Here is a 25,072-nt window from a genome sequence, read left to right as displayed (position 1 = left end):
TTTACCTCTTGCAAAGAGTGCTTGGCCGATTCAATTGACCACTACACCGTCACTTCTTAAATGAATACAAAGGGACCACGAAAAAGCTTTGGGCCCTAATTCATTCAGCATGCTTCAATAATGTATACAGTGTGACAGTCGACTAACGTTTTGTGTCACATGTAGTGTTTAAGAGTATTTGAAAAACACCTAGAACTAGAACGAAATCTTACACGTTGAAAGTGCATGCTAATGTATTAAGCTATCTCCAGGTACATAAAATATGTTCTGGTCCATTTGCAACATGCATGATTTCATCAAAATATACATTTTGGATGAGAAACCCAAAAATTAACTTGATTTTTCACTTGAAATCTTCACATACAAGGTTTTCAACGTTAAAATAGTACTCCAAAATACAAATCATGTATATTCGAGCTCAACCAAAGACTAAATTTCATGTTAAAACAATCATATGTGAAACTCTGGTGTCTCAAACTTTAATTGATACCTTCCTCCTGTTACTACATACTTGGGTTTTCCTAGTTTTGTTGTCCAAAGTTAAAGAAAAGATCTCCATGAAGCCCAGTTATATTTAAAGAAAATACTTTTTCGATTTAAAAAGGATCACTTTCTAATAATTTTACATAAAAAGGACTGTAAAATTGGCCGCTTAGTTGTCAGTTTCTCTACCCCAAAATTTAGGATTCCTGTCAGCACTGCACACTAAGTTAATGGAGTTATTATTTGTTTGCTTTGAAGCCCGCCCCCAAACCTTAAACTGGCCAGGGCATTCTTAAAAGAGGATAATAATTAGGTCATTACTCGATGGACTTCGCTGAAATTCATATGTTTTGGAAAATGTTAAAGTTATTCATTGATATAAATTTCGTCATTAAACTCGACGGAATTAAATTAAATTAAATTTTGCCATAAATGACGTTTTTTTTTACATTATCCTTGCAATGCGATGTACAAGCTATTCAAATCAATCGTCAATTTAATATTTTAATACGTTCTTTATAACAAAATTACGTTTGGGAAGATCCAATATCATTAAAAAAACCTTGAGTTTTTTAAATGTATCTAAATTCTAAATTTGATTCGACAAATAACAAATTTTACTGAATAAGTAATCATCCAATTATAAAGAAATACATTTAGGCTTTTGTAGAAAAAGTGTGAACGATACAATATGAACTGTAAATAAAAGCACACAGTGTTATCAGCTAAGAGTATAGTGACTTTATCTACAATATATCAAGTTCATATCTTTAGTTGGACATATCCCTTCAACAATATTAGCAGATGGAACTCAGGAATAAACTGCATTCGTAACAATACAGTTACCATATAGTTACAAGTGTTTGGGAATGCGGCATATTGCAAAAATACCTATAAAATGACAAAACTGGTCGCGCGCGAAACTTGGCCAACTCGAACTCCTTTTCCGCACTCAACACTCTCCCCACCCCCCCCCCCCCAAATAAAAACATCCACATGAACATTTCTGGTTACGCAACTGGGCATACAGTAATTCTAGCAACACTCCTGACAATGATTTAACAAGAGTAAGATGTGGCGGGTTTTTTTCACTATCACTGAACAAGTTCAATCTATAATTAGTAAAACACTGGCATTTGTTTTGTAGAATGAAGCTGTTCTCCAGTATTCAACCATTATTCGTTTTAATGAAAAGGACTATTCGTCTAAGTTAGCTTAGACTCGGATAACGGTATATAATTGGAACAGTGACTGAAAAATCCGTGTTTGATTATAATAAACTATTACACCAATTCAATGGTTCCATTCATAGTTGAATAAGTAGACAAAGTTGGATACGACAGCCACAACCACTACAGTATCCTTCACATGTTTAATACATTACGAGAAACGTTAATCTATCATCCACATATGACATATTATATGATATAGGCAAGTTTGCTCAGTAGGCAGTAATATTAATTTAAACTCCATAGACGAACTTGAAGAGATTCACAAAGATGTTTTTATACACATATTGCATCCATCCTCATTCACATATTATTTTTTTGCTATGCTAAGAGAAACCTGTACGTTGTTAGTAACCCTATACATGATAGCTTACAGTGACAGCCTTATTAAAAATCCGAAGAAACGTGAGCGATAAAATTGGAAATATCATAACGAAAAAGTTGCACTGTAAAACTGTAGTTTATTAAAGTAAATTAAAGTATAAATTAGATGTAAGAAGAAGTTGAAATGATATCTGTTTACGTCATAGTCATAGGCGTACGGGACCATTTCAGTTTGGGGGGGGGGCAAAACTTTTTGTGCCCGAAAGTTCCCGTGACACTATCTAAGCGGAGCGCCACCATCGGTTGGCGCGTAGCGTACAAGAAATTTTTTGGCAAACAATGCCTCTCAGATTGCCGGAAACGGCACTTCTGAGGCTTTGCAAGTTGCATCTAAACATTCTTTATTTTATAATCTCACGTTTTAGAAATTTACACTTCCCCAAAAATTTGGTAAATTAGAGGAAGATAAAATGGTAACATCACTTTGAAGGGGAAAAATGGGACAGTATATTTTTGAAGCTCCTATTTAGTTACCTTATTTATTATTTTAACACAGTACTCAGCTACCTCCAGAAAAACATACATTGTTCAACGACACGTAGGCGGGATAATGTCGCTGTGTCGGGTGAGACTGCAATTTGTCTCACAAAAAAAAGTATAAAATATAACAAAGAATATATGATAAACCTGTACTTCTAGGCTTGTAGGCACTCCCCCCCCCCCCCCCCATCCATGAAAAAGAAAATGTTTCTTATATACACTCATGTTGGGGATGTCCAGGTCAAGGGCGGCGGAAGCACTTTTAATCTGGGGCGGGCACCGACATGAAAGGGCACTTTGCAGAAATTCGATTGGACTGATGCAGCCTTATATTTAATACCCTTTATAACTCTTATTGTATTATCTTATTTGTGTATACACATCACTCCATCAACGCCCCCCCCCCCCCAAAGGAAAATATGAATTTTTTTCTTGTTAATATCTTAACAATTTTTTCCATTTGAAATACAGCTTTGAGTTTGACTCACAGAAATTCATTAAAAGTCACGGGCTTAGCCAGGATTTGCAAAGTTGTATGCACGACTATCTGAGAGGAGCGCCACCATCAGTTGGCGCGCCCTTGGTCCAGGTATACAATTGACTAGTTAGAAGAAAAAAAATTGATCGTGCAAAAAGCGTGGTAGCCCAGATGAACTGCGCTTACCAGGTGCGTATCCAGGGGGGGCGTTGGGGGCGCGCGCCCCCCGGGTAAGAAAAAGAGGAGAGAAAAAAAAGAGAAGAAAAAAGGAAAAAAGAGGGGAAAAAAGAGGAGGAGGAGAGGAAGGAAGGGAAAAGAAAAAGAAGAAAAAGAGAAAAAGGAGAAAAGGAGGGAGTAAAAGAAAAACGCGAAGACACCGGGGAGAGAAAGAGGAACAGTGACATCATTACAGCGCTGAAGGGTAGCCAGTGACGGATCAATGATTTCGTAAAAGTGTGACTCACCCTACCCCTTACACCGACAACTCCATTTTTTGACGTTTCCATTTTCCTCTCTCACTAATGATCTATATATGTACTATATATGGTCTATCATAACGCGTGTGTAGAATTGTGCTATGAAACCAACTGTGACTGGTCTCGAACTCGACCGTGTCGTCGGGGAACATGACGCATTTTGGGATGGGGGCGACCGCCCCCCCCATTCAGCATTTTTTTAAATGATATCGCTAAGTAATTTCAAAATAGAAAGTGCTTAGAGGCAACTTACAAGGCCTGGGAAGTGTCATTTCCAGCGATGTGGGAGACATTTTCGGCCAAAATTTGCTTGTACGCTTCGCGCTAACAAATGGTCTTGGGTAGTGCCATTTCCAGCGATCTGGGAGGCATTTTCGGCCAAAATTTTCTTGTACGCTTCGTGCCAACCTATGGTGGCGCTACGCTTAGATAATTTGCCTACAGGCTTCGCCCCTCCCTTGGCAAATTCCTCGCTACGCGCCTGTTCGAATTTGTAACGCAAACAGCAGATATCACATCATATCAGTGAGCATGAAAACGTGTTCATGTCAATATCATATAAGCAAGCATCCAACATTACATCGCATGCCATCATGTACCCTACGGTCCGTTCAAATTGCGCAGTATTTCGCGGGATGCTAATGTAAACAACGACATGTCTCATGTAGATGTATAAAAAGCATGGAGGTCCAATTATGTCAAAACTCTCTTTTACATTAGTAATGGCGAATTAGGGGCTGCACCCCCGCCGCGCAGTGGCGGAGCGTCCATACGGTCGGGGGTGGATGCTCCCCCCCCCCCCCTGACGGACTCAAATGGACTGCTGGCGCCTTTTTCAGCTCTTTACCACTTTTTACTTATTCTAGATTATTAACTTTTTTATTGCGCTCTCATCTACTTATTGACATTTCTCACATTTTGTTGCTGTAATTTGGCGATGACACCTATTTATTCTTCGTTTATCTGCAAATTAGCCAGGCCCGGAAAGGGTCATTTCCGGCGATCTAGGGAGTATCTTTATTCAAAACTTTTCTGTACGCTACGCGCCAACCAGTGGTGGCGCTCCGCTTAGATAGTGTCGAAAGCGCTCCTACAGACCATTTTCGCCACTCCTGACCAATACCCCTAGCTCCGCCACTGCCGCCGCGCCTCCTACGCCTATGTGTGTAGTGTTCGGTTGAAGGAAATATCTGCTATTTTTTCATTTCCTTCAACCAAGTTTTATAATAGCCGTTATAAGAGGTTTTAATGTTTGTACACCAATACATTAACTGTGTCTGAATTTTCGAAAATTTCTGACCAACATTCTGCATCACACTTCCCTCTACTCGTGCAATTTTGACCGGTCTGTTAGGGGTTGAAGGAAGTTTTTCTATATTGGTTGTCCATAGATGAAATTTTGTACAACATTATGGGTATGTTTTCAAGTGAGTTTATTCACGAGAAATGTGAATTTTCAAATTCTGAACAAATATGGGGCTTAAAACCTTGAAAAGTGGGGCTGACGGGTATTGTGGGCCGCGACGTAGAATCACCTACAAAAGCAAAGACCCACAGGAGATGCCATCAGGTCGAACATGATGTGTGCCGGGTTGACAAACTTCAAAAAGGTTATGGATGGAAAAAAAAAACTATTAGAAAATACCTGGTTCTCAGGCAAAAAGTGTACATCTGGTTGGTCATTTCAAGCCCGAGAAGTGCCGTTTCCGGTGATCTGGGGGGGTTTCAAAACAAGAAATTTTCTTGTACGCTGCGCGCCAACCGATGGTGGCGCTCTGCTTAGATAGTAATTCGCGCCCCCCGGGTTAGAAAATCCTGGATACGCGCCTGCTTACGGTGGTGTTACACGGAAATATTCGGGCATCATGATGCTAAATAAATAAAGAAGATTTTCTTTATTTAGCATCATGATGCTAAATAAAGAAAATCATGGAATTGTCGGGCAAAAATTTGAAAAAGATTCGGGCAAGCTACTGCATATTTATATATATATATATATAAATATTCGGGCAGCCTAAGAGGAGAGAAAAAAATTTTCCTCTTAGGCTGCCCGAATTTTTCAGGACTTTTGCCAGAATTTCTTGTCCTCTGGAAATTTGGGGGCAGTCTGCCACCCCCCCCCTACCCCCCGCCTCGTACGCCTATGGTCATAGTTTACATACGGTAAGCAAAATAAGTTTGACTTAAGTTAAAGGAATTCAAGCTTAAATAACTTTGACATAATTTTATTACACCGAAGATTTATTCATCCCACTTAGCTTACACTTTTGTTTAACTAGAAAGTGGAATGAAATTTCATTTAAGCTTAACAATGATTCACTTAAGTGGAGTTGTATTTGACTTAGGACTAAATGAAATTAAGCGAATTAGAGTTTGAAATTTAATTTCAAATATCCGAAATCCAATCTAAAATTCCGAATTAAATGTCAAATCGGATTTCCATTTGTACGCCCTGTCTTCTATGGCGTATATTGAAAAGCGTATAGTTAGTTTACTAATGGTGCTATCTTCAACTGGTTGATAGATAATGCTTTTTAGTTTCCTCTTCTTCAAATTAACTATATCTGGTTCCATCATGGTCACACCACAGAAAATATATATTTCTGTCGACTACGCTCGCACCATAGAAATATATCGCACACAATTTATAGTTTGCATTGGCAAATGCTGATCATTGCAAGAAAAAGTCATTGCGACATAGTACGAAAGCCTAATGGTGCCATTCGAAAAATATTTTTAATTCGTCAGAACAAAATTTAATTCGATATTACGAATTATTAATTCGTGCCTACGAATAGGAGCGGCGATTTGTTTCAAATATTGAGGGGGGGGGGGGCATTTGCTTGATTGCAGGTGCGTAGCAACTCTCATCCCCAAAATTTAATAGGATATATATATATATATATATATATATATATATAGGCGCATATCCAGGATTTTATATAACTATCAAAGCGGAGCGCCACCATTGGTTGGCGCGGAGCGTACAAGAAAATTTCTGGTTTTGATAGCCCCCCAGATCACCGGAAATGGCACTTCTCGGTCATGAAAATGACCAACCAGATGTACACTTTTCCCAATAGTCATAACCTGTTTCAAGATTGTCACCAGTCACACGTCATGTTCGACCTCATCGCATCTCCTGTGGATCCTTGCTTTTGTAGGTAATACTACGTAACGGCCCACAATACCCGCCAGCCCCACTTCTCAAGGTTTTAAGCCCATTGTTTGTTCAGAATTTGAATAATAAATTCACTTCAGTACATACCCATAATGTTGCACAAAATTTCATTTATGGACAACCAATATAGAAAAGAAAAACCTTCAACCCCTAACAGACCGGTCAAAATTGAGTAGAGGGAAGTATGATGAAGACCAATCATACGCAGAATAAGTTTTCCATAACAACTCCCTGGTTATACCAATAGCTAGACGTCTTGAATATGTCTAACAGTTTTCCATGGTCTATCAACTCCCTGGGTCGACGGTAGAGATCAGCGGAGTTTTTATCCATTACAACTCCCTGCTAAGATCATGTAGCACTAATAAGACGGCATTTTTCCGGTCTAGGACTAGACCATAATGTATATGGACTAGACACGCCGAGTCGTTGTGTATTCTAACCAAAGCGCAGGTATGGCAATCCGTTTTACTTTTTATCGATATTTGCTGCTATCAACAATTATTTGATGATATCAGCAATTAATTAATGATATATATCATGTCACCAACTCACTGCTGATGTTATCAAATCATTTCATGATATCACCAACTAACTGTTGATATCTACAAATATTTGCTGATATCACCAATTATTTGGTGTTATCAACAAATAATTGCTGATATCAGCAAATGAATTGGTGATATCAGCAAACCATTCAATGATATCAATAATCATTTGCTGATATCAGCAATTAGTTGTTGATATCAGCAATTAATTGTTGATATCAGCAATTATTTGCTGACGGAGGATAACCATACCACTGCAAACCGACATATTTAAAATCGTTGATAGAAGTTGTAGGTAAGCGTCCAGGATACAAAATTTCGTCGGTGATGGTTAGATTATACTTCTCAGTTCCTCAGCAGTAACAGGAAACAGTTCATTAAGACTGTATATTTTGTAGATGCATTTACTTCCATATCGGTGAGGATTTGAGATTGTTTAGGAAGAATTTCGACATAGGAAAGCACTGGAATGATACATTAGGCCATTGATCACCCCTGTTGAGAGTGGAGGGGTAGGGTTCAGGAGGTGTCCAGGGAGAGTGGAGCTACAGCGCAGAAAACTTTACTCGAGAGTGCGACTACACGTAATTTGATATGGCGTTTAGGCTCTTCGGTAATCTCACTTGTTTGGTAATCACGATAACCTGAGTGCCAAGGGTCATGTTTACAAACCATTTAACTATAACGTTACGAGAGCACCAAATACCGACTTCGCAATCGAAATAAGAGCAGAATAGTTTTGACTCTAACTTACAGCAGAAGTTTACATACCCGGGAAGAAGAAACCGGGGTAGCATTTTCGATCGGAGTACCAACGTTCCGTAGGAACAATTCTTCTATGGGAGACACCAATTCATGTGTACAACTACAAGCCTAAGTAAACAAGGCTAGTCCCACTTCGTACTAAACTTTGGTAAGACTACTGTACGGAACGCGTATATGTAAATGCCTATTGTCTTATTGACCCATATACACTCTACGTAACAAACACTTGCAGAAAAAGGTGGTTTATGGGAAGCAAACCCAACTATAGGCCTAGCCATTTTGGGGCTTATCAAGGCTAATACAGTAGACTAATAGAGATCTGTATGATGGACAACAGCTAAGAAAGAATGCTGCTCTGATGATTGTGAGCTTCGTTTTCATAGTTCATACGTGGTTTATAACACAAGTTAGGTTGCTGCCATTTGTAGAAGTATGATGTCATATTGTAACTAGCTAAGTTAGGAGGAGAAACATTTAAATAATCTATGGATTCCTTGCAGAACTCCCCTTTACGCAGCAAATATCGCTACAAAATAAGCACATTTTGCGCTAACTCTTCATAACTTTCTAAGTGTAGCACTCAGAAAACTCATGTCATTTTGAAGAATATTGTGTCCTCTTTATGATAAGGTGTTGTTATTTATAATGCGTGTTAACTAAACCGGGCCGTACTTTTTAATCTGAAAAAGTAAAACCCACTTCGGAAAGCAGTGAACGTCTTCAAAATGTCCCTATCTCTCAATGCTTACATCGAGCTTGCTGGGAGTGTGATTGCGTAACCAATTTCTTTCCTATGCCAAAGACAAGTTTGTTGACTCTTCTCTCTAGTGATGTAAAATTCGACTTGATTGGTCAATATTAAGGCTTGTACTTTTCACCAGCAAATCAAAAGCATCGTAAGAAATTGTGTTAAGTCCTCCTTTACTCGGCTAATCTGAGCACACCACAGTGTGCAGTGTTCTCACAGCAATTTCAGAGAGTGAAAACCGAAAAGCTTCCTGTGCGTATACCTGTACAACAGCATTTAATTCTCCGACAACGGGCCGTTTATAGAGCAAAAGTTTCCATATGTGTTCCTCGGATTTCCTTTCATATTTTCATGGGAATTGTAAACAGTTTTGACACTGAAATATGCCATCAGGTCATGTCACTATTTGCCAAGGCAATTTCGATTATCAAATGTAAACCAAATAAAGTAAGGAGACCATCAAAACTTACTTAAAGCATATATGTGACAATGTATTGGCCACAAATGTTTACTAATTTAAATGATGTTCCAAGAGGTTCATAGTAACAATCACATGTTAGCCTCATAAAAAGATGTATGTAAAACATTGTAATTGTTAGTGTTGTTGCATGACTAATTTTGAGTAGGGTAATGCAACAAAGCACTCTTTTTGTGAAAGTTTGCTTTAGACTTAGAGAATTAAATTAAAAGGGAAAGGTTGCATTTGAATAGTTATAACTACAGATGTTCTATTGCTGCCTTATATAAATAGCAGTTTATGTGATACAGTATACCAACTTGGCAAGTCCCAGATATCATGGGACTGACATATCATGGCAATGTGAAAGATATTCCTAAAAATGTATTGGTTGAGACCGGGTAGAGATAACTGATCGGCCATACTTGTTGCATTATTGTAGTTTTAGATCTGTTGATTTTCTCTTAGTTCCATAGTGCTTTTCAACCTTTGCAATTAATAAGTGGGCAGGGCTTACCATATAAATTATAAAATGTCAATATCTCTGCAACCGTATGTCCATTATCCAATATAGTTTATTCTTAGTATGGTGATGTATAACTACATAGTAGTATGTACATGTTCTTTGCAACAACAATTTTTACCTCATTAATATTCATGGGGGTTACATAGTGGGGCTTAATGGGAAACTTTCAAACAGCTTGTAAACACCTTATCTCAACAACCTTCATACTGGTATTGTGATGTTGGTACATAAATAAGCACATTTTCATGACGTCTCCAACTTAATAATAATAATAATAATAGGATTTTATGAAGCACAAAATGTAAAAGCCTGTCAGTGCTAAAGAAAGAAAATTCAAACATAAGCATTTACAAATAAGTGAGTCTTTATGTCAGTTATATTTATCAAATTGCAAGAAATGGCATTTAAACACAAACAAGAACCATATATGTTTTCATTGTTGACATATTAGGTTTGTCACACTACATTAATACACTAATCAACCGTGTTGTTTTTTGGGTGAATATCATGAACATTAATCAGTGAACATTAAAATTTTTAATCAGATATCTCTGAAATAGTACATGTATAATTAGCTTTATACATGTACTTGGATAATACAATGAAGATACATGCTTATGAGATCATAAAACTTGACCTCATGAATATTCACACATGTGTATGTAGGTCACTAAATAGACTTTGTCAACATGATAACTGATTCCTGGTACCTCCCTTTATATGTTGCCGCATTAGTCAATAGATAATATTTACATGCATGTGGCTAATTACCACACTATGAATATATAATTGGTAATAGAACCACTAAATGTTTTTGTTTCTTGGTCATTCTCAGTTGCGATGGCTATTACTCCATCATGGTTCTGATCAGTTATTGATGGATATGGATCTGAAACATGTTCTCCCATTTTTCATCATCTCTGGATTCATCGTCCTGCTGAATGTGATCTTTTGCTGTTACCTTGCAAGGTTAGTCTGTTCGTAGAATTGACAAATTGACAAAGGCTTCCTTTTAATATTTTGTTGGACGATTGCTGGCCAATCGGGAATCGAAACAAGTGGTGCCTATTGAGTCTTGAATAAAACTAGCAACTTTGACTTCCCAACAGCATATTGTGCCGTGGACATGTAAACTTAGCTAGGCCTTGTGGGTCTTGACCCTTCTATGCACTGGTTTTGAGCCAGTAGGCCAATTCACTCAAGTTTGCTCTATTGTTGATGTCAGAAAAATCAAACTGAAGATATATATGCAACACCCTAGCTGATTGAATTGATCTCTTGTGCATCTTGTTTGAAGTCAAAAGGTATTTAAGATCATGAATAGTTTGAAAATCATCTCTACCTTGTGTATCATGCCAACAATAAAAACATATATTATACATGATGCAATGATAGTAAGGTGAAAATAATTTTCCAGGAAATCTGGCATGTCTGGTCACCTTAAATTAAAGCAAATTTAACCTAAATTAAGAGAGAGAAAATTTTGCAACTGATAAAAACAACATTGAAATACATCAGGAAATACCTTCATTTAAGTATAAGAACAACTGATTCTAACATAATGTATGCTATGTAGCATTTGTGATACTGAAACTTTGTAACCATATGTAGCTTAAAGTTATGCTGTAGTGGCCCCAAATATGCTAGATATGCAAATATGGTCACCTTTTGGTCAAAATTCTTAAACTGTTTTTATTACAACCTTCAAGGAAATTTTCTTCACTAGGATATTCAGTCATCTTGTGTGTTCCTTAAAAATGTCTGAGAACAATTTGGAGAGTAAAGAACTCCAGGAAAGTACTTTTTGAAAACTTCCAGCAATTACAGCGTGCCATAATTTGGGGCCTATTCTGACTACCTTTAACACTGAGATATATAAATCAGTATTTTAAAATATTATCATTTCCTGTGTTTGCTTGCCTCAGATTGAGACTTGATTTTTTCATTTTCTTTTATCTAGGCTTAAGAGGGAAGGAAAACCTGACACAGGCTACAGAGAAGTAAGTTGTTTTATTAATTTTAATGGTTATTAGTTATTAATAGTTGGTAAACTTATTTAAGAAAATATTCATACAAGATGATGGGCAAATTAAGTTATGCTAGTTATACTTAACAATAAATAGCATTTAACATATCAGGCAATCAGTTGCTCTAAATAGCTCAAATACAAATTTAGTAACTGCTTATGTTGTCAAACTACAAATCACATTTCTGCTTCTATTGATATGCAGATGAAATCCATATATAATTCATTTCTAGAATTACTTAATATTGTATTTGGACCAGTATATTGAAACCAGTATATTGAAAATTAAAACCAGTATATTGAACTGACAATTTACACTAATGCTAAACATTCAAGCACACTGTTAAGTAAAATCCCTACGTATGGGTGGTGTTAATGGTGTTTGATGAGTCCATGTTCACAGTAAGACATACTTGAAGGTATAGTGATGTCAATGGGAATCTGTTAGATTTGCTTTTTTAATGATGTTGAGTACAATAGCATTTGGCTTATATCAATCAGCCAACTATTACAAATATAAGAATAACATAATAAGATGAAACATTTATGTTCACAGAAGAAAAAACAAGTTATTGCAGCTAAAAGCAATTATTAACTGCTCTCTGCCATATGAAACAGTTGATGTGTTATGGATATGATTTTTGATAAATATTGTATATTTTTTTTAGGTGAAATACAAGAAGAAAAGAGTGTTAAATGAAGTAAGTTTGTTTTACATTTTTGTCTTAGAACACATTACCTTATTTCTACCTCTTTTTGAACACACCAAGTTTGCAACAGTGGCATTGTAGATCTTAGAGAAATGCCCGATTGATATGTATGTATGCATTTTACATCCTCCTGCAAGCAGAAACTCGTGAAGAAGCCTCATTGGCTTATCAAAGCAGCAAGCTGACCGAAGTCAGTCTCTTAGATTCATTCTTTATGTCCATGATTATGAATTGTCAATTGTCAACAACTCTGTAACTGGACGACATACATTATTCTTGGAGTGACTCAAACTCGGGACCTTATGATTGAAAGGCACTAAAGGCGTTAACTACTGAGCTAACACTCCTCTTACACTATGCTAACACTGTAGTTTGCACAGTACCAAAAAGTTAAATCCCACCTGCATGTGAAAAAACTTGCAACTTGATTGAACTTAATACTTGGTAAACAGCTGGCCTTTAGTTAGTACAGGAACTCTTGTAAAAATGGTGGAGATTGAAGTTCAACAGAGATCAAAGTATGAAAACCTTGTCAACAATAATTCCCATAGTGCAGTTTGGGTAAACTTCAGGCATAGTATATTGATCTATGTTTAAAAGAATTGTCTGGTAGCCCTTAGAAGTTACCTTAAAAAACGATAAATAATTTTCCAAACATGTTTTCAAAATATGAGAATGCTTACAATTTTGTAATCGTGTAGGATGGATATTTCAAATATACTTTGAACAGTACACAACTTGACGTCACCTTCGCAAATGCAGATTGGGACATAACCCACGATCCATACAGTTCCTACAGTAATCACAACGTCAACCACCTTTGAATACAGATTAATTTCTGCCTTAAATTTCAGTGAAATTTCTTATAAATTATATATGTTTTAAAAAAATCGTTAAGCCGTCATATATGTAGTCATCAGGATTTTGTGATTTTTGTATAACACAAGGTAAGTTTGAACAGCAGACTCTTCGTTGTTTACATCGCGCTGTCCAGCTCCAACGTGAAGAATGTTCACATGTAAGCTACTTTAACGTTTACAATCGGACAGTTCTGCAAAGTCTAAGCTTCCTGGTACTATATTCTGCTCTGACATCGATTCCGCCAAGTTTCATATTTTGGTGTTTCAAATACTTTCCAAGTTTCCTTTATTGTAAAGTTGATCTGTGAATTTTATTTTAGCGATTTCGAAGAACAGTTAATGAACTGTGGTTTGAGTATGAGAGTGTATTATGTGCAACGTTATGTAAGTATACCAACTGGACATGGTAGGCTGTATACGTTTGCGATGTGTACGTAATATATAATCGGCAAACACCTGTGAGAGTACACGCGAGAGTGTATTTGCTGTGGAAATGGGAGTGCTAACATCAAGGCGCTTCAACTCAGTATTTTATCATTTTATTTCATAGACATGTGCAGTTTGCCTAGAAGACTTCAGATCAGGCGAAAAGATTGGCTATTGTCCATGTAAGCATGGATTTCACATTCTGTAAGTATCTTCATACAAACTTCTTTATATATATTTGCAAATTGTCATCAGATGAGACTCTTACAGTAAAAAATTCTGATCTACAAAGCATGTCTTTGGCTGTAAGTGTATAGCGGTTCAAAAAATGGATACTTTATTCTATATTTTTGCTACTTTTGATTCCTTGCTGAAGTTACAATGAACATTTGATTTCATGATGGTGTCTGTTTTTGTGTGTATGTGATATCTTTTGTAAACATGGTATCACAAAGTAAGGCCCAGTTGAACTTCAGTCTTGTTATGTAGCTGCCCCATTGGTTAAAACAAGAACCGTACTGAGATTGGTGGAAGTTGAACGCAGCAAAGGGTATCAAATGTCAAAGTCGGGAAACTTTTCAAATATGACACTGTTAACTCCAAAAGCAGAGCTTGTATATTATGTTTAAGAAGAAATAGTTGAGTTAAATTGTTATGGCAAATTGTCAATGTAACTGTCTGTCTGTCTGTATGTCCACTTGTCCTTCATCAATGAGGAAAGGCTACTGCTCTCAGGTCCTTTGCTGAAGTTATATCAAACTTGGTGAGGTTGTAATATATATTAGGGGATAGGGGCTAATAATTTATCAAAGATCAAAGATTTCTTCTACGGTTTACATTGATTTTGATGAAACATTTTGACAGTGATCAGCTCAGATGATGGATCAGTGACATTATCGTTGATTGTTAGGTCATTGGTCATGTGGGTCCCCCTGATCAGCTAAACATCACACCCACCCCCCCCACCCACCACCCATTAAAAAGAACCAAATATTAGACATCATCATTGGACAGAAAACAAAGTGTTAAGCAAGGATGTCTTTGTCACACAAGTTTCATTCAGAATGCATATATGTGTTAAACAGTTACCTTGTATCAGAGATGAGCTGCAACATTACTGATGCTCTAGTTATATATAAAGTATCGGTTGAACTTCATATGGGGTGTGAAGATGCCCCTTGATGAGCACATGGACCCTCTTAACATTGGTAGGGGTCAAAGATCATTTGGGGTCAAAGATATGAAAAACCTTGTAAGCATAAAACAAATGTTGAATAAAAGCATATGTGTAACATGTACAGTAGGCTACATTAACCTTTGTGGACAAAAGAATGTTATCGTTCTATGTGGATGTCAAAGTCTGAAAACCTTGTAAAACATGATAACTCTGTACAAGTAAAGTGTTGGATAAACTTTGTACGCATAATTTGGATCCACTTTATTGAGCATTGCAAAGGTCAAAGGTCATTTTTGGTCAGTAGAGTTTAAACTTTGAACCTAGTAAACACAAATACTACAACTGTAAAGCTAAAACAAATTCCAAACTAGGTATGAATTGTATATGTACCTAAGTGAGTACAACAACCCTACTTTTGCTTTGAAGGCCAAATATCAGTTTAGGTCAAGTAAAAATTTGAAAACTTTGTAAACAGGTGAACATGAGTGCAAGAACCTTGCTGATCAGATGCAGTTTGCCATGGTCAAAATTTGAAGTCTTGTTCTGCAGTGTTACAGCCAATATCTCCTGCTGCAAGGCATCAATATCCTATTGGTCTTTCTTGCTTAATGGAAGTAAATTCTCAAAAGAGAACATTTTTTTTCAAAGCTTATAATTGTAATACTTCGTATAGACGTCCCATGTTATTCTTTATTAATTGATAAATTACATCATTTTCAGAAGGATGAGTGTATTCAGGGTTTGCTTGAGAATATCTTGATTTAGATACCTTTTAAAGTCCCTAGTAATCTTTTTGGAATTGTGTATGATTTTATTAATCAGTTATTAATATTTTATTTTTTCCACAGATGTATTTCTAAGTGGCTAGAGAGTAAAAACAGCTGTCCTGTGTGTAAAGCACCTCCTAAAACACTGAGACCAACAGAGAACTCTTTCCTTGTGTTAATATAGCAGTTTGCCTCCAAGGTGAAAAAAATACATTGGGACTGGCACTTGATTGAGCTTTTCTTGTTTATTGTTTTCTTTGTAATTAACCATCTCGATACCTCATATTGTTACAGGGTAAGAAAGAAAGTCACTGCCGTTTGCTGCTGAGGATGCAATGGAAGTTGTGACCATTCATTCATTGGTTAATAATCCAGAATGAGTTCATTTCTAAAACAAATCAGTATTTGTTTCTGTCTTCCTATACCAAATACCAAACAACATTTTTGTCTAGACGAATACACTAGTTAGAACAATGTTTGGTATTAATAATATCTTCTTTGCTATGATAAAGACTAGTGCTATGATTATGTATAGTCTGTTTTGGTTTCACAATCATATACGTTTGCAATCATACGGGGTGTTAGCTCGGGGTTTTAGCTCAGTGCTTAACGCCGGTGCCCTCCAATCATAAGGTCCCCGGTTCGAGTTACTCCAAGATTAATGTATGTCGTCCAGTTACAGAGTTGTTGACAATTGACAATTCATAATCATGGACGTTAAATACGAATCTAAGAGACTGACTTCGGTCAGCTTGGGGCTTTGATAAGCCAATGAGGCTTCTTCGCGAGTTCCTGCTTACAGTACGATCTAAAAAATATATACAAAAAAAAATACAATCACATGCTAGCATAGGTATCAGTGTTAAAGTACTCCTGTTTATTTATCTAAGATCAAAATAAAATTAAACTGTTAGCAAACTGCTTATCCACTAGAGAGCCTGTGTAGGAGAATGTGTAAAAGTAAGTTGGCCTTACGTTTCGATCCTAGCAGGATCTTCTTCAAAGGCTAAAACATATTTATCTAAGACTTTACTGTAATGAACCAGCACATCATCCTAGGACTCAGACAATCAGGACTCAAAGACTTGGATGAAGACTTATAGGTCCAAAAAATTAACCTATTATTCAATTTACTTTTCTTGAATATTATATATCAAATCTTTACACTAAAGATTCTAATTTTTCATCTGAAATTCCCAGGGAAACAATTAGTCTCATATATTTCTTTAAATTTTAATTAAGAAGGTGCATCAGTCAGCTGTATAATTCTGATCTACATAGTACATTCACTCAATTTTCTTTTTGAATAGTACCAAAGTAATTGAGCAGTCGTTTACTCACATGTGTAAGGTTGTTTCCATCAGGACATGGTAAGGAGGAGTGGGGCTTGATGGGGGAAGTGATGGAGGAAGCAGGTGATATGATATTTTATAATAACATGTTAAATTTCATTGTTTTTCCTTCCAATTTGGTGATTATACACAATTATCTCTGATCCTTCCTGTGTTGCACTAATATGGAACACATTACAAGTTTAACATGAAATGTCCAGGGTCAACAGTTCTGTTGAATGTGCTGAATTAATTGGTTAATGCAGATACTCCATAGAAAAGGTAAAAGGTTGAAGGTCAAATTAAGTGAAAATTGGTTTTATGCTATATATATTGTCAAAAACTCCTAAATAATAGCAAATTTTCTTCAAACTTGGTAGGAAGCTGCCCCATGGTGGGAACTTGTGTCTCGCAGACTCTCACAATGAAAGCTTTTTTTTTTGTTTTTTGCTGTAACTACAGGGGAAAGTATTGAATTGATATGCAACCGTTGCAGGTTATAATGGGCTGATTTTCATCACACTTCATAGGAAGGTTTGCTATGGTGTAAGGTGACCAATTCAGTAGACTGTTGCCAGATTTCATGGGCTGTCCCTGGATTTCCTGTACTGTCACTGAACATTCCCAAATTTTTGAAAAGGCCCAGAATAATGTAAATTTGAAAAAAAACTGTCTGTTTCTAGAAATTGAATTACAGAAATGTGGGCATCTGACCATCAAGTATTCAGTAGATAGTGTGAACGAATGTTAATGTTATTTTGTAACTGGATATCTGATAGACTATGTGTGGAAAATCCACATTGCCAATTTTCTGGAGGAATATCAGATATGTTTGCACAAATGGACACACGTTTTAAACTAGGCTGTAGTTGTAAGTTATAAGAGAATGTTTTTTATAATTAACAAACCCTTGAACAGTTTCTCTGAGCACTGTTAAGCTCTACACCTCTTTTAAAGGCATTGAAGACTCGCCCCAAACCATGTGCCGCCCTCTGAAAAAATTTAATTTTTCCGTTGCTTGCAAGTGAAGGGTTTTTCTTGTCGCTACGAAATGCAGACAGTAATGAAACGTGATACCTTGTTATTTTTTATCTAGACCTGAGATGTCCATCGCTGCTATGTACACTGTGTTGTGGGTATTGACCGTAGCTGTATGTACTGACTGTACACTAGTGTCTAATTACCGACAGTAGCAAGCTGTGTGTATTTTCTGGAATCAGTGGTAGTGTCTAACACTTTTGTTACACCTCATTCGAAACTAAGTCAGATTACCGGCATCAGACTTTTCTTTTTGCGCTAGTCTTCACTCCCGTTAAGGTTTTTTAATAGTTTTCCTTACTTATCCTGGAATTTCTTCTTTATGTTTGTTCAAGTTAAGTTGTTTTTCTGGTCATAGTATCAACACAGCCTTTTCTTCTCAAATAAGTAAATGGAAGAGACATGATGGTAGGTTGGAGGAGGTGAAGAAACATTTTTATTTCCTGCTTTATGTTCATTTCGGTAATGCCTGGTGTCTACTAGTAATAAAATTGCTTCTTTTTTACAACTAACTTGATGCACATATGTGATATGTCTGTTTGTGTGTATGTCAAATGATTAATACTAGAAAAGTAACAAGGAATATTGGTGGTTATGGAATGTATTTACGTACTTTATTTAAATAAAAAGTTCTTTTCTTTTTTACTTTTGTATGCAAATAATCCATTATAATATTCAATTGATGTGTTCTGACACTTTTTCATGGTTTTGTAAATATTTCATTGGCATATAATGTAAAATGATTAAAGAATATAAGCATATGAATTTAATGCCTTATGAATTATCTATTTCTTTTTCAGCATCCTGTTTGATTTATTTTAGGATTAGGCAGGGAATGGGGTGGGTATAGGTTGAAGAGGAAATTAATGTAATGTAAACAGTGGCTTGTTCAACGGCCCAGTCGAGAGCTAAAGATGAAAATATCTATAAAACAGAAATGTCTTCAGCTGGGATGAAACATTTAAATGAGGTGGCTTTCCTGAGGTGAAGTAGGATGTTCTTCCACAATGTAGGGGCAGCTATATTACGAAATCCTTCAAACCACATAAAGAAAGTCTGGTCTTTGGAACTTTAAGAAGTGCCTGATTAGAAGACCTCAAGTCACGGGATGGTTGATATGGGCTCAATGAGTTCTTCTGGTAATTCGGGCCATTCCATTCAAACACTTGTAGGTGAGAAGCAGCAGCTTAAATTCAATGCGGGCAGATATTGGCAGCCAGTGTAGGTCTTCAAACACTGGTGTTATATGACTTAGCTTAGTAATTGTTGTCACTATTCGTGCGGCGGTGTTATTATTATTAGGTATTTGATAGAGCGCTCTACAAAAGATCACAGTGCTTTACAAAAACAAATATAAACTATACAATAAAACACAAACACCAAGCCTAAACACAAGCAAATATACAAACATAACTCAGCAATAAATATATATGTTTTCATCAGACCTTTGAAGATCGTGACGGAAACCACCACTCGTAATACCCACAGGCAGCTGGTTCCAGAGACGGGGACAAATAACTTGAAAAGATTTATCACCAGTTTTACGCTTTGAGCGTGGAATCATGAGTCTGCAGGTATCAGATGAGGACATGGGCGTCAGCAGGTTTCAGAAAGTGGGGGGACACTATACTATCTAAGCGGAGCGCCACCATTGGTTGGCGCGTAGCGTACCAGAAAATTTTGGGTACATAAGACCCCCTAGATCGCAGGAGACGGCCTTCCTGAGTCGTTTTTAGTTACATCAGAACCAGATCTGTGAGGAGAAATTTTGTGTCACAAAACTAAATTCCGACAGAAAGTACTGGTAGAAAGATGCCGTTCTGACACCAAGGGAAACGAATTACACAGCGTCCATCTCAAACGAAATATTTTCGGTAGTTTGGTATCATATAATACCCTGCATACAGGCAGAATACTGTCTGTAGGGCCTAAAATATATGATATTACCTTCCTGGTGGGGTCTTCTCTGATTCACAGTGTAGGGCAAGGGGAATTCCATTTCTGGCGAGAAGGGGTGCTTCCACAAAACACTCTAAAACATCGTTCAAACATCGCACAAACTTTTATCAGAGGTCTCGGGCGAAGCGGGGAGGGTGAATATCGGAGGAAGGGGGATAAAGGGCCAAGCACTGTTCTAATTTCCAGTGCAATTTATTGATAATGATTCTTAAGTTAGATTCTACTTGAATCAGCTCAGCAATTGTGATAGAAAATCGCGCATATGCATGTGATTTTTTTAATAACTGCTCTGAAAAGTGGGGGGGACAAATGATATGATATCCCCTCCACTTTTGAAAGTGGGGGGGACATGTCCCCCCCCCCGTCCCCCACCTGTTGACGCCCATGGATGAGGAGCAGAGTCTCAAACCATCAACATTTCTTAGAGGAGCATTATACAAAGAAAGAAAATCAATCAGATAGCCGGGAGCCTCACCATGCAGAGATTTAAAAACATTATAACATACAAAAAGATTTTGTAACTTATCCTGTCCTTAACCGGCAGCAAGTGTAAAGTACACAGAAGCTGGGGGAAGAGCGACGATCATGTCCGCAAGAAAACACCAAACGAGCAGCTTTATTTTGAAGGCGCTGAAATCGCATAAGATCACTTTCCCTAGCACCATATAATAACGAATTGGCATAATCATTGCGCGACAGGACCAAGGCACTCACGCGAAATGAACGTACGAATTCTCCACAAATTCCGAATATGAAAATTAACACTCTTACAAACACTATTTATATGCTCAGACATGCTCATGGTGGAATAAAAAATGACGCCCTGGTTCCTTACAGATGATGATCTATGAATAGAAGCATCACCAAGCATCAACTGAATAGTGGACAGGGATCCTAATATGTGTGGCGAGGCAATGACCATAAATTCAGTTTTGTCTTGATTGAATTGCAACTTGTTCTGACTGAGACATCCAAATGTTTATCTCAGAAATACAGCCAGAAAGCTTGCAAAGGGCGACCGCCCCCTCCCCTTGAGCATATTTTTTGTACGATTTTATGATTTCGCTAGTAATTTCAAAATAGAAAATGCGTAGATGCAACTTGCAACGCCTGGGAAGTGCCATTTCTAGCGATCTGGGAGGCATATTCGGCCAATATGTTATTGTACGCTTCGCGCCAACTTATGGTGGCGCTACGCTTAGATAGTTTCCAAAGCCGAATCTACGGCTCTGATAATTTGCCTACAGGTTCGCCCCTCCCTTGGCAAATTCCTCGCTACGCGCCTGAATAAATACTAATACAAACAGGCAACCAGGATCATGTAACCAGTGCGCATTAACTGATCAAACCAGCTAGTGAGCTATACTATACCCTTATAGAAAGGTGGTTTCCAGGTACTGGAATGCCAAAGAGAAGATGTAAAAAGGCAAACGATGCTGACATCATACAGGTTTCTAACATCATTGCTCGCGTCATTGCCTCGATCGATACTCTGGAACATTTCAATCGGGTTTTCACTTCTGGGACGTACCCTGATGCTCTTAAAACCGCTAAAAACCAAATTTTCAAGAAAGGAGACAATACTATCGCTGAGAACTACCGGCCAATCAGTCTATCACCCTAATAATATTTCAGACACAATCTTTGATGTCAGTTTTACATATAGTTCGGTGATTTCAGTATGCTACTTGCCTGAAAGCCCAGTCAATCTTTCCTTATTTTCCACGCGCAATTTGCAGATTTGTCGAAAAATGTCAATGCCGGTGTCAAACTCACAAAAGATATGTCATGATATTTCAAAGTAACTTACCAAACTGTTTTTTTTTTCTATTTCACTAAACTATTCGATGACCATATCAAGTCATGGGATCTCAAAATAAAGGATGTTGAGAAAACTTTAGAGCAACTTGCAAGGCCTGGGAAATGTCATTTCAACGATCTAGGAGGCCTTTTTAGCTAAAAATTTCCGATACGCTGCGCGCCAACCCATGGTGGCGCTCCGCTTAGATAGTAACAAGACGCCCTCCCAGGAAATGGTCAAGCCCCCCCCCAGCGCCCCCCCCCCACTGAAAAAATCCTGGCTACGCCACTGACCAGCAGCACTGTCTTATTTCTATCAAGAGAATGTAAAATGTTACTCCTCACCTCAAGGAGGGCAGTCTCCGTGCTGTGGTGACTCTTATACGCACTTTTGAATATTTCATCAAGGTTGTTAACACTAACATGGTCAATTACTTGATATGAAGCAGCCTTTTCAATAACTTTACCAATAAATTTGATATTCGCAATAGGCCGGTAACTCTTTAAAGCATTATGTTCTAAAGTGGTTTTCTTAAGAACTGGCGTAATAATAGATTGTTTAAGGGTAGCGGGAAGAACACCAGATAAAAGAGAATTATTGACAATTCTGGTAATGGTTGGTAACACAATTACGAGATTATGCTTAATATGCCATGAAGGAAGCAAAACTAAAGAACAAGTTTTACTTGGCAGCAAACCAATTATTTTAGCAATTTCCATATTGGTAAGATGTTTGAACCCGTTGCAGTGTATTCATTTGTGCATTTGTAATTCCATAGAGCACAGAATTACCGTAGTCAAGTCGAGATGTTATCAGGGAGTGCACTAACTGTTCAGTGGCTTGTCTAGTTAGATATATTCTAATCTTGCTGATGTTGCGCAAATAAAAAATAAGTTGATTTACAGATGTGTTTTATGTGTTCATCCATATTGAGTTCAGGATCAACTATTACTTCAAGATTGCAGACTGATCTTTTATCGACAATAGTTATATGTTGCATTGACTGATGCTTAGTTGTGTTACATCATGTGCAGTTCTGCTACTTGTTGTTTTCTGCCACAAATCAGGACTTCAGTTTTATCAGTGTTCAGTTTTATGTGATTGTGGGTCATCCCTGACTGAATATCATCTAGATGCAAGATTGGACCTTTAGTATGACGCCCTCGATTGGATCCGTTATGTTGGGATCAATGACGAGGTAAAGCTGAGTGTCATCAGCGTACATATGATAGTGTTAGCTGATGCGTACGAATGATATATCACCTAGTGGAGATGTGTATAACGTGATGACTGTCCCAGTACTGATCCTTGGGGAACTACACTCAACAGACGCAGCTTCTCAGATCAGTGGCGGCGGAACCGGGGGGGGGGGGGGCTTGGGGGGGGCTCAGCCCCCCAATGAAAAAGTTGAGGGGGCAAATGCATGATAAGCCCCCCCGATATTTACCAAGGCACCGAAACGTGCATATGCCCATATTTCAATGCATACTTGTCGATCTGTCCGATGCACACGTATACTATCAGGGGCGGATCCAGGATTTTGAGAAAGGGGGGGCCGACATCCCGATGGTAGCACTTTAGTAATCTGCGTCCTGGGGGAGGGGTCTAGGGGAGGGGCCCCCTCCCCCTTGGAAATTTTTGGTTAATTGTGAGTGCTTAGATGCAAAATGGTGAAACATTTCGCCAAAAACTAGAAAAACCAGAAACGTTGCAGACACGCTTTTTTGTGCACATATTTTTTCTCGATAGACACATTTAAGAACGCTCAACAGTGCATGTACAATGCATACACTATTATTGCGTCGATTCGTTTTTTCTTTTGCGCGAAAATTATGACGCCAGATTCACCCCAAGAAAAAACATAAAACAAGACATGTTCAATGAGATAATTATGATATACTTATTAATGAAAGGGGGGTGTAGGCGGTTTTACACTATCTAACGCAACGAAGTCGCCAAGAACCTGAAGTATTTTTAAGGGAGGGCCCGATAATAAGCGGAAACGGATCACCGACCGAAAAAATATCGGAATTTGTGGACTATTTCTTGCTTCCTATTCAGGGGCGTAGCGAAGGGTTATTTGTTGGGGGGGGGGTGTGGAGAATTTGATTTGCCGAAGGATCTGGAAGTGGTGACTGAAATGGGGGAGGGGTCTAAGGGGAGGGGGTGTCCCCCTCCCCTTTGGAAAATTTTTAGTTTTGAAACGTCCTTAGATGCAATCTGGTGCATGTTTTAAGTCAAATTTGGCACCGTAGAATTTCCATTTCGATATTATTTTTATGGCAGTCGGCAGAAGAAGAATTAATTGGGACCAATTATCGAACTGTGTTTTCTCTTTCACCGATCGTTGAAATAGTGAAACTTCGTGATGAAAATGTTCAGAAAACTTTCCGGTAATGAGAAATAACAACATTCATTGATATACAAGCGAGAAACGTTAAAAATTGTGTACAATTCGTGAGCCGTGCCCTTAAGTTTTCCACGGAGAACGAATGACATCTGCGATGACGTCATTCTGAACAGAGGATAATAACAACACGTTGCACACGATAGCACGACTCATGGGCTACGGCCTATACGGAAGCCTTTAATTCCATTTCTTTCACTGAGTTGCCGGCGATTCTGGCACTCGCTTAGCTGAACCTGGCTACAGTAGCTATACTGACGGCCGTGACATTATCAGTTATTTGCCGAGAGAATTTTAACTTGCAGGCGTCGGGTGATTGGATTGGTGAATGAGTTTATCAGATGAAGAACTGGAAAATCGAAATAACCGATAAAGAAGCTCCGTTCTCTTTTTCTCTATTCAGCTTTCCTGCTTTCTTCCCCTTCCGCTCTCTTCACCTTTTCTCCTTTTGCCGACAGACCCAAAATTTGCCGACAGCGACCAAATTATTATATACACTACCCCCCCCCCCCCCGCTCGCTACGCCCCTGCACGCGGAATTATCCAAACTGTTTCCAAAAGAACCGATTCTAGCCTATACAAAAGGGCCCAAAATCTCAAAGGTTTACTTGTTAACTCAAGGTTTCATACTAACGAAGAATCAGCTGACTCTCAAGGTTCACACGAAGCTCTTTTAGATGCTCTTATAGCTGCACTATGAGTCCATAAAAACTCGTGCACAGAAAAGAGATGCATTTTGAGAACGAGATGCCCAGGCCGAATATAAAATATTCAAAGGCTACTACTGATGAAGCTCCTCCTATAAAGTTTGAGAG

General features: G+C 37.8%; 1 protein-coding gene across 2 annotated transcripts; it reads left to right on the top strand.

Annotated features, from left to right (window-relative positions):
* Positions 1–7,902: 7,902 nt before the first annotated feature.
* LOC139967277 (RING finger protein 24-like) lies at positions 7,903–19,829 on the top strand. 2 transcript variants are annotated; one of them, XM_071970894.1, is made up of 6 exons: positions 7,903–8,172; positions 10,591–10,724; positions 11,716–11,755; positions 12,450–12,482; positions 13,902–13,981; positions 15,803–19,829. In XM_071970894.1, the coding sequence occupies exons 2-6, from the start codon at positions 10,633–10,635 to the stop codon at positions 15,903–15,905; spliced, it is 348 nt and encodes a 115-aa protein (XP_071826995.1). In that variant the 5' UTR covers positions 7,903–8,172; positions 10,591–10,632; the 3' UTR covers positions 15,906–19,829. The 2 variants fall into 2 exon arrangements, with proteins under 2 accessions (XP_071826995.1, XP_071826994.1); XM_071970893.1 differs by lacking the exon at positions 7,903–8,172 and adding an exon at positions 8,239–8,388.
* The last annotated feature ends 5,243 nt before the right edge of the window (positions 19,830–25,072 follow it).

The sequence above is a fragment of the Apostichopus japonicus genome, chromosome 5, assembly GCF_037975245.1.
Source record: "Apostichopus japonicus isolate 1M-3 chromosome 5, ASM3797524v1, whole genome shotgun sequence".
NCBI lineage: Eukaryota > Metazoa > Echinodermata > Holothuroidea > Aspidochirotida > Stichopodidae > Apostichopus > Apostichopus japonicus.
Note: the sequence above shows the minus strand (reverse complement) of the source record. Positions and strands in the feature narration are given on the sequence as shown.